The sequence below is a fragment of the Danio aesculapii genome, chromosome 25 (genome assembly GCF_903798145.1).
Source record: "Danio aesculapii chromosome 25, fDanAes4.1, whole genome shotgun sequence".
In the NCBI taxonomy this organism is placed as follows: domain Eukaryota; kingdom Metazoa; phylum Chordata; class Actinopteri; order Cypriniformes; family Danionidae; genus Danio; species Danio aesculapii.
The window spans coordinates 24682004-24696084 of NC_079459.1; the positions used below are offsets into that span (position 1 = coordinate 24682004).

The following is a 14081-nucleotide window of genomic DNA, read 5'->3' on the forward strand; positions in this document are numbered from 1 at the left end:
AGTTAAGTGAAATAATAGGCTAATATCTTAATAGTTTTCATACTTAAATTTTACCACCCATTATAATCAGTAACGTTAGTTTTTGTAAAACATCCTTCTGTGTATCAAATGTATGTATTTATTAAAACTGCATCTAACTTATAAGTTTTCAGTGTTTTGTGGAAGATTTTGTGTATTCTGACCTACAGTACGCGATTAGCTACTGCTGAGGTTACTGTAAGTCAAACTATGCATCTAATTTTACTTTACTTTTAAAAACTTTAGAACTTTTTTGACTTTTTTTTTTGTTAATTAGAAACAAACAGCTATTTTTCAAGAAACAGTCTTGTGAACAGTTACGTTGTCGATTGGGGCTCTAGATCTTCTGGTTTCAGACTGTTAAATTAGTTTTTTTCTGACAGACTTATTGGCACGATGTGACGCACAGTGGTATGAACCGTTATAGAACTGTGGTCTAATGTATATTTATATTATTAATTATATTTTTATCTGTATTTTAATTATTAGCATAATTATTTAAAATACAGAGCACAGAAAATTATTTCCCAGTATTAAAGAGCTGACCAAGCATTAATTAGGGGGGTCAATCCCGCTCCCAACCTGCCCCCCCTAATTCGCACCCTGCTTCTAATCAAAATACTGCACCCATTCTCGATTACTATTCATTCCCTCATATTTTAAATCCATAGAACAAAGAATTCAGTAATACAAGAACCAAAAGAAAGGGCAGCACGGTGGCTCAGTGGTTAGCACTGTTGCCTCACAGCAAGGAGATCGCTGGTTCCAGGTGGGCCAGTTGGCAATTCTGTGTGGAGTTTGCATGTTTTCCCCGTGAATTGGGTAAAAAAAAAAAATTGGCCGTAGTGTATGAGTGTGTTTGTGAATGTTAGAATGTATGGGTGTTTCCCAGTACTGGGCTGGAAGGGCATCTGCTAGCATAAAACAGATGCTGGAATAGTTGGCGGTTTATTCCCCTGTGGTGACCTCTAATAAATCAGTTACTAAGCCGAAGAAAAATGAATGAATGAATGAATGAAGAACCAAAAGAAATAACCAGACAGGCTGCATATTCCTCATTTATTTTAAAATATCAACAGAAATAGAAGTGTGATATTGCTGTAAATCTGAGCAGGAGGAACACAGAACAAAATGAGCTTTAGTTCGATAAATGGGTTGATATTATAATCCTTTAAAGTTAAACTCTCATTCAAACAAACAGTCACTTTTGTAAATTGCACAATAGTAGCACATATGAATTGTTTTTTTACATGAAGAAAACGACGAAAAAAAAATAACATCTCTTTAAATAAGAGCAAGACAAACAGCAAGTAAATGCTCAGGAGAAAAGGCATCTAAAGCTTCTGTACAGTTTACTGTAAGACATACAGATGGAAAGAGTACAACAGCTCACGGTTATGCGTTTATAAAGGCGTAAATAATCCTCTAATAAAATCGAAAAGTCTAAAAGCGTGCACCTAAAAGAGCAAGGATGTTCGGGCAGCACTCGTGTCCAATTGTCACATTCATTCGCTCAATGTACCATTATAATTACATTTTGCTTTCTAAACTTGGACTTTTTAAAGCTTCGCACTACAATCAAAGCAGAATTTCTTGTATTTTAATTTGCATACTATCTTACTTCCTCAGGCAAGTCCCACCGGATCAAAATGTCAACAAGGCAAGTAGGACGTCATTTCGAACCTTGTGTTGTGAAATCCAAGAACCTCAACGCTCGTGACCCAGTTAACAAAAAAGCTCAAGGGGGAAGAGAAAAGACTGAATTGCTTCTAACAGGAAAATGGAGCAGCGGAAAACTCGGTTTGACATCTACAGGTAAGAAAAGGCTGACAAATAAAAAGTTTGAGAAATGACACAATGGGGTTAAAAGTCACCAGGACCTGACGTGTAACCTCCGAAACTGTTTTGGCCGCCTAACATTACACTAGATGTCATTTCAGGAATTCAACCGCTAAGAAAACAAGACTATTTTATCTCAGAAGTCTTTTTTTGTTCAAGCTTTGTGTTTGGGTAGTCCAAGTAAACCATAACCTGTCCTACGACCTTTAACTTATCCATTTTGAAGACACCAAAGTAACAGAAGGGAGTTGAGGTCGGGATGTAAGGTGTTAGGATTTAGCTTTGGATAATGGTTTTGGAGCCAAATGACTGAAAGTTCAGCTGCTTCCTGATTGGATGGGGAAGGGAAACGTGATAGGGTTATATGTGGGGGATAGGTCAGAAGAGTTTAGGCTAGATTGTATCATTGTCCATGAGTGAAAGCCAATCGTTTTGCCATATATTTGTTTTTTTACTGGGATCCAAATGTCTCCTGGGAAGCGTAAACCATGTACAGAAAGCCGTCCTCGTCTCTTTCGCGTTCGTAGACCTCGGAAATGGCAGTGGACACAGATACCATGCTGTGACCGTTGACCAGCAGGAAGAAAGCCTGGTTAGAGTTGAGCTGGAGGCGTCGCCTTTTGGCAAAACAGAGATGCATTATTATTTTCCCTATAAATAATGATTAAGAAATTATCAGGTAAAAAGATATTTGTTCGGTACACTGTACAAAAATGCTGGGTTCCACATAAATCCTCCATGTTGTTAAGGTAACTTAAGGCCCCGTTTACACTAATACGTTTTAGTTTTAAAGCGAATAAGTTTTGCTACATTTACAGCATCCGTCCACACTACGCCGTAGTTTTCGAGTGCCGAAAACAGAGCGTTTTGGAAACACTGAAGAGGCCGTTTTCATTCTAAAACGCTGCCGCTCTGTCTCGGTGTGTATGGGGGAAAACTGAGACATCTGAAAGCGGAGGTGGGGCTGCAGACATTCGCCTTTCTGATTAGGGCTTTTTCCTCAATATTAAGTAGCCTACACACAGTTCAGCCTTGCATCCTCTCCTAAGTTCAGACTTTGCAAGTTTGATTTAAAAAACAAACTCCAGAGGACACATCGGGTAAATCTTCAAAGGGAAACGTATACTTTATAACCTCATTCACATCACCCTGGCTACGTTGTTTCACTTTCTTAACAATAAAATGAAAACATGATAAAAAAATGCCTATTTTCATTTTGAGATCAGCAGTCTAATGTAGATGCAGAGTAGTTCAGAAATGCTGGGTGAAACGCTAGTGTGGATGTGGATCGTTTTCATTCTAAAACATCATTTTCAAACTAAATCGATTATTGTAAATTGGGCCTTATAGGGCCACAGACGAGCTGCAAATCTGGATTTCACCATTTCCAGATTCGAAAAGCTCTCAGGTAAAACAAAAAGTGTTCCTTACATATTTTTGTGGCGTGTTAGCAGACCACTGTAATCCACATATGTGAGTCCAGCTGCGCTCTCATAGCGGTGAAATGAAAACAAAACCTTTGTTACAGCATGTTTAAAAATGCAACACTGATGACCAATGTCTCCAAACAATTCTTCTTCTTCTTCTTCTTCTTCCACCTGTTTATTTACGCTTGGCAACACAACATGGGGTCTCTCTGCCGTAAACATTGTAACAGTTAAAAACAGTCTTCGAAGCTATCATGCATATTAATGAAGTTGCACCTCATTCACAATAGAGCACACTGATTGGATTGAACCAAGTCTCTCTCATGAATTAATGATGAAAACTCAATGACATCACGTTGTATATGCCGGTACAGACATCCAGTCTTACACGCTGGAATTCAATTCAGTTCGGTTCACCTTTATTTGTATAGCGCTTTTACAATGTAGATTGTGTCAAAGCAGCTTCACATAGAGGATTATAGTCAATTGAAACAGTGTAGTTCAGTTTGTAGTGTTTAAGTTCAGTTCTGTTTAGCTCAATTCAGTGTGGTTTAATATTCACTACTGAGAGTCCAAACACTGAAGAGCAAATCCATCGATGCACATGAATTTACACAAGGATCTCATCGCCGTGATGTAGCTTCAAAATTTCTTTTCAAACCGGAAGAATGAATTTGCTCAAAATAACGCAAAAACAACCAATTTTCACTTTTACTGTGAAGTATATGTGTCCTAATATTGTTTTTAGCAGCGTGGGGCACATATATGACTGTCAACATCTCAAAAAATGTGGATTTTGGTGTTTCGTGACCCTTTGAAGGCACAACATGAAGGATTTATGTGGAACCCAGAAAAACCCAGTGGAGCTCATGTGAAATTAATTTAAGTGGATTGAACATAAAATAATTAAGTTGTCGCCCCTTAATAATTGTTGTTTCAACACATCTTAAATAAGTAGTTTGAAACAGCGGCAAACATGTTTTTTTCAGTGATATTACCTGATTATCTTAATAAGTTCGCTCATGTTAACGTGGTCAGGAACTAAAAACTTAGTTTTGTCAAGAATCGGCAGTTGCTTCTCTCCCTTGTATCTCTCGATGATGACCTGAAACATATAAAATCAACGAGTAACATTTTAGCATATATGAATACAAATATTAAGTGAATAAGTTGGATCAAACATTGGATGTAAAAAACTAAAATTATGATCATCATTAATTTAACATATAATAAAATTAAGCATGATCACTTAGTCTCTTATTTAATCAGGGGTCACCACAGCAGAATGAACCGCCAACTATTCCAGCATATGTTTTACGCAGCGGATGCCCTTCCAGCCACAACCCAGTACTGGGAAACTTATTCTTTTATATATTTTTAATGTGTCAGATGAAGTATATTGTTTGTTTTAAATATGTTAAATATGTTACCCTGAAAGATGTATTCTATGTTTGTAAAATCACTTTTGTGACGCATACACCAAAATGGCACCCATACATGTAATCCATGAGAAATCGAGGTATTAATTTTTAATGGTATTATTAATTGTAAATGTCACTTTTCATAATTGTTTTTTTTTCACCCATCACCACCTGTCCTCACTGCATGGTTTATATGACATTATTTTCGGCTGAAAACTAAATATTTTATGCGTTATTTTGGCATAAAATTACATTATTACTTAATTTGGTATCAACCAAAGAAATCCATCTATGCAATAAAAACAAATCTAATTCGTTTACAAATTAAGTTGTGCATAATAAAATGAAATGATGCAGGGGAAAAGTATTGAACACATGAAGAAAGGCAGGTGTAGAAAGGCAGTGAAAGCCCAGACAGTAGCTAAAATCTCTCAGTAACTACACAACTAATAAGTAACCTACATTTCTCACATAACTAAATTCAGATTTTTTGTTTTGTTTTGTTTTATTTTTATGTTTGTATTGTTTGGGTTTTTACCAAAAACTGGTTCAATTCCATGTCAACAGCTTCTTTAGAAATATTATTCCCAGGAAAAAACATGACGTGTTCAATACTAATTTTTCCCGCTGTACATGACAAAGGCGTTTATGGGACTGAAAATGCATAAATTTAAAAACAAAGTGGACATTTTTGAAAATGCGACACTGCCGTGTTCATGTAAACAACCGAATATGAGAATCTTTAAAAATGATGACATCATGCACGCCACGGTATGTGTTAGAGAAGTGTAGATTAAAGTCAAACGTAAACAAAGAGTAAGTGGCAGTGTTTGTGTTGCATCCACAAAGGTGATGTTGGAGCCATTTGTGACATTTAATTAATTTTATTGTTTATTTGTTGTATGATTGAGTAATTAAGATTAATAACATTATGCTGTATTATTCTATGTCACGGATCGAGTGGTTTGGTGATATGGATATGATAGCTCCACCTACATTTCACGTCAGTTCACCTGCTTACATAAGGGCACAGAGGTGATCAGCTGGCAGGAGTAGCAAGGAAACAGTTTTTTGTCTGTGCTTTTTTTGTGGCACTTGTAAGACAAATAAATTAATTTTCAGATTTAAATTTACTTTACATTAGAACAACAGAGGAGCGATGCATCATAAACATGCGGTAAATTCTATATGCACTCCATCGTTGTCATGTTAAACCGTTGCCTTTATTTAAAACACAAATTTTGCACAAAACCTTTCCTATTCAAATGAGCTATTTTGGGCTGTGGTTTGTGTCTATTCAGCAGATGGGAAGTTGACTTGATCCTGACCAGCTTGAATAACAATCCACACTAGTAACCCTGAGGCACGATCAATAGAGGTGACACCTGGCTTTAGAACCAATGATGGGTCTTTCAGAAGCTGATAAAGGCCTATACAGACATGCAAACTCAGACATTCATATGCTAGCTGTTTTAATAGGTCTATTAACAAGCTTCCTTTTGAGATTATGCACAAGATTAACCTATTACACCCAGAACAGGCTGTTGAGCAGTTTCAAACATTTACATCAAGGCCTTGATCTAAAAGGCCATTTGCTTTTGAGTCATTTATTTTATTTCTTTGACTCCAACATTTAAACGTCATTTTCTTGTTCTTATAGAAACCTGTTTTTGATAAAGAATGAAAAAAGTATTTTTAATCTGACTTTTTTTACCATTGCAATTCATAGTAAATTCATATTTTTAATTCATAGCGAAACAAGTGCGATTTGATAGGCAGTGTATACAGTAGGGCTTGGCGATTAATCGAAATCGACATTCATAACCTATAATCGATCTAATTTTTCAGGCCGATTATTTTCAATTATTTTCCTTACCCTGTGTTGAGTTACATCACTCCGCTCTGTTAAGACTGATTTATACTTCTGCGTTGAGCTCACGCGTATGGTTCAGTGCAGCCTTCACATGGTCGCATACCCGCGCACCTCAAAAAATGCAGCTACACATCGTGACAACGCGGCAAAGCTTTGTGATTGGTCAATTTGATAGCGGTGACGAGAGTGGGCGGCAACGATTAATTTAAGTTTTTTTAAGGGTGATGTTGATGTTCAATAAATAATCAAAGACAGTAGACGGTGTACAATGCACCCTTCATCAAAAAATATTAACATATTTACTGTACAAAACTTAAAAAAATAAAATAATAAATAAAAAAATCGTTCATTAATCGTAATAGAGTTAAACATTTTTATTAATCGAGATTTAGATTTTTGGCCAAATTGCCCAGCCCTAGTGTACAGTTTACAGGCTTTTTTTTTTGCAGTTTTCTGCAGATTTTCCTCACAATTCTGGGTTTATGTCTTGCAATTCATACGTATTTTTCTCCAAATTGTAAGAAAATTCACTATTAGTATTATATACTAATAAACGCATAACTATGAGATAAAAGAGCAATGTTTTTGAGCGATGAGTTTACAGGATTTTTCACTATTCTGAGTTTATTTCCTATAATTTTGATGCTTTCTTGAAATTTATTGTACATCTCGTAATATAAATTAGTCTGGGCCATTAATAAAGTAACTGAAATCGACATTCAGAACCTATAATCAATCAAGTTTTTCCCGTTACTCACCCTACTGCATGTGGAGTCATGTGACCCCGCTATTTTTGTTACTTTGCACTACATTGACGATGATCGTAAGCTGCGTCAGAGATGCCTTGACACAGCATATTTTGCATTACATTAAAATGATTAATTACATTATTATTTGTTTTATAGAAGATGCAAGAAATGCACTGTTTAAACTATTATTTACAGAATATACAAGAGTTATTTTATTTAGAAGAAATGCTGCTTATTTTCTACTTTTAACATGAAAAACATTGAAAATAATTTATTTTGTTTCCAAATGTGCAAGTTATTTATTTTCACTATTTTTTATATAAAAGAATTGATTGTTGGTTTTAGGCAATGTGTGTTTTAATGAGGGATGCTCCGATCGATCGATATCAGCCGATAATCACATTTACTGACTCGAACAGTACTTGCTGATGTGGCCGATCTCATGAACCGATCGCAAGTGTTTGTGTTAGTCGGAGATTATAAAAACATTTGAATGACGTTGCATGTATTTAGGCCTTTATACATATATGTAATGTGTTTTTGACAATATTGCAAGTTCACTTATTGCAATAAACAGTAATAATAGACCTATTTTCTTTTAGTAAAGAAGTAATGGATTTATAGGTTTTTACATTTGAACTTCTTTATCCTTCATTTTTTCTTTAAGGTCATACTTGGAGGGAAATGTGCTTTATGCATTATAAAGCTTAAAGCATCAGAATCGGTACTTGGTATCGGCCGATTACCATGACAAGGAATCGGTATTTGGTATCGGCTGCGAAAATCCTAATCGGAGCATTCCTGGTTTTAATATCAGTTGTTCAACGTTAATGTTCAATAAATAATCATTGATTGTATATGGTGTGCCCCTCCTTCAATTATTTTTAAATCAAGTAATGCATCCTTCATTCAAAAGTCTCTCACTTGTAATATGTGAGCATGTTTACCATACAAAAGTCAGTAAACTATGAGGGCAAAAAATAGAATAAATAAAATAACCGTTCATCATAATCAAGTTAAAATGTTCAATTTATCGAGATTTTGATTTTAGGCCAAATCTCCCAGCCCTAATATAAACTCTGTTCTGATTTTTACGAAAATAAAGTGAGAAATGCAAAAATTTTGGACAAAAATGAATTTCTTGTTATTTTTTTACAAGTTTACAGTCTCTAAAAAGTCTAAATCCCCCCACCCACAGAAAAATGGTAAAATAGCAACTTTCAAAAATGAGATAAAAAGTTGTAATTTATCGCTCAACATTTTTTTTCTTCGACCACAAAACAAGATATTTAAGAAAAGTCAGTTGAAATATTCAAATTATTTACATGTATTTACGTGTGCCGTTTGAAACAATGTGTTTGAAACAACATATGGGCATGTAAATACGTCTTCAAAAAAAAAAGAAAAAAAAAAAAAAAAGCCCATTCTGAACAAACATGGCACTGGCAGTGCTGCATTACAACAATCTATATTGACAAACACACTCTCATTCTAAGCGTGGAAGCCTCCTTTTAATTGGTTATCAATTTTAATCTTCATCTCCAACTCCACAGACGGCCATTAATCTGCTTACCGGGATCTTGTTTGGATGCTGTTCCCGGATCAGCCGTACATCCTCCACCCGCTGCTCTATAGAAAGGAAGTAGGAGCGGATATTAGATACAGGCGGATCGCAATACAAAACGCATTAAACCACAGACATTTCACTGAGCTGGGTATGGCTTTAGATCTCAAGTGTCGATCGATTCTCTGAAGGACCGAGTTTAATCATGTTTAACTGGTCCACTGTAAACTTGTTAGCTCCTTCCTGTGGTTCAGTTTCAATGCTGTAAGGCTTAGCTCTAGATTAAAGGGATGGTTCACACAAAATATGAAAATTGTCATCATTTTTACTAATCGGAGTATCTTTTGTGTTCAACCTATAAAAAAACGAAGGTCATTTAAAATTTTGGGTGAACTATCCCCTTAAGTTGTTCTTTTGGTATACAAGGCAAGGCGATGAAAAGAAAACTGTAATTCATATTGGTGAACTGTCTCTTTAAGAAAGCGCTCAGTATTTATGCATGCTCCTTTTAAGATAAATAGCTTGTATTATTAGTTGATTACTTTGTCGTAAAAGCATCTGTTCCACATAATCAGTTAAAAGACATGAAACAGAAACAAGGACGTCCTTTGTGTACCACGCTATCTAGACTTTGAACAAAAGGCATGAATCAGCATGACAGGACAGTATCTACAGCAACTATAAAACAATAAAATGATAAGTACACGCTAACTCACTACCTTGACTTTAAGACAAGATTTTCCAAGGAGAAACGAACAAGAAAAGCTAAAGAGCATGAAGTCTTGTGAGCGCCGGTTCATGAACTTGTTTGAGCACATGCTGCTCATGTACAGCACGTGCGATTATTGAGCAACTGTGGTTGATTTTGGTGGCTCACTCATTTCCATGTAGTTTATTTAGTTTCATTTCATAGAAACAGTTGATCTTTCTTCGTTTATTTAACTAATAAGGACATTCATTCTAGCTTAATGAGGCCCAATTCAGAACGATGATTCTAGTTACAAAAGCAGGTCTTTGTTTATATGTGTGTGTGTGTATAGATAGATAGATAGATAGATAGATAGATAGATAGATAGATAGATAGATAGATAGATATAGTTACATATTGTAGTCATAACATCTTTACATAAAAAATACACTTATTACAACTTGGTGTGCATGTTCACAAAACGAATACAATTGTCAAATTTTGGATGTTTGACTGATAAATGTTTAACCTTTCCATTGTTGAGTCCATTATTAGCATTTACATTTCACACACATAATATTTGTTACATATTTTATATAACTGTGAGTCAGACCGGTTCGAACTTCTAGATATATTCAATGATTTGATTCATTAAAACATTCTTATAGTGGAAAATAGTTTGGGCTGTTTATCATAACATTGGTTCGACAAAACAGTTTAGTTATAGGCTGATAAGAGATTGTTTTACATCTAGTCACTGAGGCCTTTGTAAAAACTTGAATGTTACCTTAACATATCGATCAAATTAGAACCTACGAATACAAACAAAACCTGAAGTGTTGTCTGGGTACGTCTCTGACTATGTAGCTTATAAGCTATTTTCCACTTCAGTCCCAAAATGAGATCGAAAACAACAGAGTTTAACGTTATAAAAAGGAAACTGCTAAACGCCTGTTTAAGAGCCATGTATTACTGTATAATGTTTAAGTTTGTCACATATTTTATATGACTTTGAGTCAGTCATGTTCGAACTACTAGAAATATTCAACGATTTGTTTCATTAAATCATTCTATTAGTGGAAAATAGTTTGTGCTTTTTACCGTAACATTGGTTTGACAAAACAGGTGAATTACTGGTTGATAAGAGATTTAGTCACTGAGGCCTTTGTAAAAACTTGGATGTTATCCTAACATATCGATCAAATAAGAACGTAGGAATACAAACAAATCCCGAAATGTTGTTTGAGGCAATGTAGCTAATAAGATATTTTCCACTCCAGTCCCAAAATGAGATGGAAAAGAACAGAGGTGGACGTTATGAAAAAGGAAACTGCTAAACGCCTGTTTAACAGGCCTGTAACTGAGCACATTGACGACAACAACAGTTTAAGAAACTGACGAGGGCATCTGAACAGTCGCTAAATGAAATATTCCCAATATTCATTCGGTATCGTTTGTTTACTCGAGTCCTTCTAAATAACCTTAAACGACGAGTCCCATCCCCCAATCCTGCAGCGATGTGTTTTGCTAACATCTGCACATAAACAAAGACATTGCTACATAGCTTTCGGTTTGGGTACATCGGAAACATGCTAGATGAATTATTTATATCGTTTATGTGTCTGCAGTCTTTGTTTTCACAGTCAGAACATTAAGATGTACAGATATAAACAGCCGACACCCTTATAACACCGTTTGACTGGATTGTTTCGAGAGCAGTAAACACGACCCAATTTTCTATAACGACCTCAAGACATTTAGTGTTTTAATAAAATATTCGCATATTACATTGACCAGAATACATAAGCATTAGGTATTACTGTACATGCCATCACAAATATCGAGTGAATCATAAACTTTATCAGAATATAGTCTAGACTGATATAAATGTGCCATGCTGTAACGTTAATCCCTATATCAAAAATACAGTCGAAAAGTGGATCTCTGATGATTTAAACTCGATGCACTTACCAAATGTCCTCCTTTGTTTAAATGTCTTTTCCGAAGGCATGTTTACAATGTGATTAGACACGTTTGTTTTAGGCAGTTCTGCCTAATTTCTGTAGTTTTTCGTATCTGAACAGGTTTTAGACCTTTATGTTTTTATATATAATGCGAAACCGTGTATTTCAGCTGCGCGTCGTTGCTTCGTCCTGTGAAGTCCGTCTTTACAAAACAAACTAGTCAGCTGATCTGTGACGTCACGGCGCATATGCCGTGTACATGGTGGAATTGGAAAGGGGAAGAGCTTGAGGTTAGTCACCCCCGTCTATTTTAGGCAGGTTTGAGGATAAGTTTGCGTCTGTGGCTGTTGTTTTTCTGTTTTATATGCTTATTGAAGTCATTAATTTTGATTAGTGTTTTTGAGGTTGGTATACACGGGTTACACTTTATTATTTACCTCAGTGAATTGTCCCACACTGTAAAAAAACTGAAAATGTCAAAGTCATTCAGTCCTGACACCCCAGATAAACAAGGACATTCAATCATTCATTCATTCAATATCTTCTCGGCTTAGTCCCTTTATTAACCAGGGGTTGCCACAGCGGAATGAACCACCAACTTATCGAGCATATGTTTTACGCAGCGGATGCCCTTCCAACTGCAACCCATCACTGAGAACCACCCTCACACTCTTTCACACACATACACTACGGACAATTTAGCTTACTCAATTCACCTATAGCATGTCTTTGGTCTTGTGGGGGAAACCGGAGCACCCGGAGGAAACCCACACGAACATGGGGAGAACATGGAAACTCCACACAAAAATGCCAACTGACCCAGCCGAGGCTCGAATCAGCGATCTTCTTGCTGTGAGGCGACAGCGTATGAAGCCAGATCAGTCTAAAAGAATACATTTACAAAATACAATTCATACATCCACAACACAATTCACATTTACAAAATCCAATGGGCTCTATGCACAGCTAGAATTTTAAAGCCAAAGATAAACTTCCGGTGAAAGCTTAATGTTACTATTTTCAATTTCACAAGGTTGTTTTTACAGCATCAATGTTGTAATGTAATTACAATACATTCAGTTAAATAGACTTGAGCATTCATTTAGTTGTTCAAGTCTAAAATGAGATGAAAGACCGTTGTAACAACTAGCACCGTCATGCTAGCGCAGAAATTCCATAGAAAATACTGGGGTAAAATAAACTGTCATTTTTTAAAGACATGGCGGGGGGAAATGGAGTTGAATGCAGTGCTTCTTGTCCGATTTGAGACCCACTTCATATTGTATATCTAACAGGCAGTGAAGATCGCCGATTTGTAAAGAAATCAGATCTTAAACGTGACAAGTTTGTAATGGAAAGACAGTTCACCGGAAGCCCTCGGGCTGCCTGGCTGAAAAATTAAAAGTCTGTGTGCATATAGTCCATTCACAAATTCAAAACGTGATTCATAAATACACAAATCCAATTCGTAAGTTCAAAACAAGATTCATAAATACACAAATCCAATTTGAAAATTTAAAACACGATTCGTAAATACACAAATCCAATTTGTAAATTAAAAATATGATTTAAAAATGCACAAATCCAATTTGTAAATAAAAAATGCATTTTATAAATACACAAATCCAATTTGTAAATTAAAAATATGATTTAAAAATGTACAAATCAAATTTGGAAATTCAAAACGTGATTCGTAAATACACAAATCTCATTCGTAAATTCAAAATGCATTTTATAAATACACAAATCCAGTTTGGAAATTCAAAACACGAAATAAAAATACACAAATCCAATTCGGAAATTCCAAACATGATTCATAATACACATCCATTTCATTTGGCGAAAATATTCATGATTTTTACTTTTGAATTCACAAATTGTGTGTTGAATTTATGAATTGTGTTTTGAATTTACAATTGGATTTTGTAAATGTGAATTGTGTGGTGCGTGTATGAATTTTATTTTGTAAAAGTTATATTATTGAGACTGCTCTGGCTCTATAACAGCACTACCCACTGCGCTGCCAAACAAGGAAATATAAATGTATAATATTAATGTATGTAAATACATGTAAATACAATTAAACATGTACTGTATAATAATAAATATGTATACATTATGTAACCCTAAGTAAAAAACCTTAAGATATAAACAATCTGCAAGCTGTTGGCCTTTAAAAATAGGCATTGTTTTTGAAATCTACAGTCACAAATTAATAAAATGCTGTAAAAGAACACTTAAAAGTGTATTTCAGATGTTTTCTTTTTATCCTTACTAAAAAGCACTTTATGAAAAGCCAAAATCTTGTTAGCCTCGTCTACAATGATACCAGAAAGTACTATTTTTGTTCTTTCTGTTTCAAAATTACATGCTTAATTCATTGCATTACTTAACCTGTGAAATTAGCTGTTTCTGAGTAAAGTTGTTTTTATGCACCTTTTTTAGTGCAGGGTCTGTTTACAGTCAACCAACACATGCCAGAGTATGTGGTCACACTATATGAAGTGAGTTTTTCAACAGACTTGCATTGAAAATGAT

The 14081-nt window shown here is 35.2% G+C and overlaps 1 protein-coding gene across 1 annotated transcript; it reads right to left on the minus strand.

The window, feature by feature from the left end:
* Window positions 1-1063: 1063 nt before the first annotated feature.
* Window positions 1064-11771, minus strand: map1lc3b (microtubule-associated protein 1 light chain 3 beta). Its single transcript, XM_056452009.1, has 4 exons — window positions 11551-11771; window positions 8901-8956; window positions 4283-4389; window positions 1064-2474 (listed from the first exon to the last, which is right to left on the minus strand). Exons 1-4 carry the CDS (start codon window positions 11588-11590, stop codon window positions 2309-2311), a joined length of 369 nt encoding a protein of 122 aa, XP_056307984.1. The 5' UTR covers window positions 11591-11771; the 3' UTR covers window positions 1064-2308.
* Between the last annotated feature and the right edge of the window lie 2310 nt (window positions 11772-14081).

Bases quoted from the DNA above. Each gene is read 5' to 3' on its own strand.
- map1lc3b (XM_056452009.1), bottom strand. From the start codon at position 11,590: ATGCCTTCGGAAAAGACATTTAAACAAAGGAGGACATTTG. The intron at 8,957-11,550 runs GTAAGTGCATCG...TCCTTTCTATAG, and splicing joins TAAACAAAGGAGGACATTTG to AGCAGCGGGTGGAGGATGTA. The intron at 4,390-8,900 runs GTAAGCAGATTA...TATATGTTTCAG, and splicing joins AGCATCCAAACAAGATCCCG to GTCATCATCGAGAGATACAA.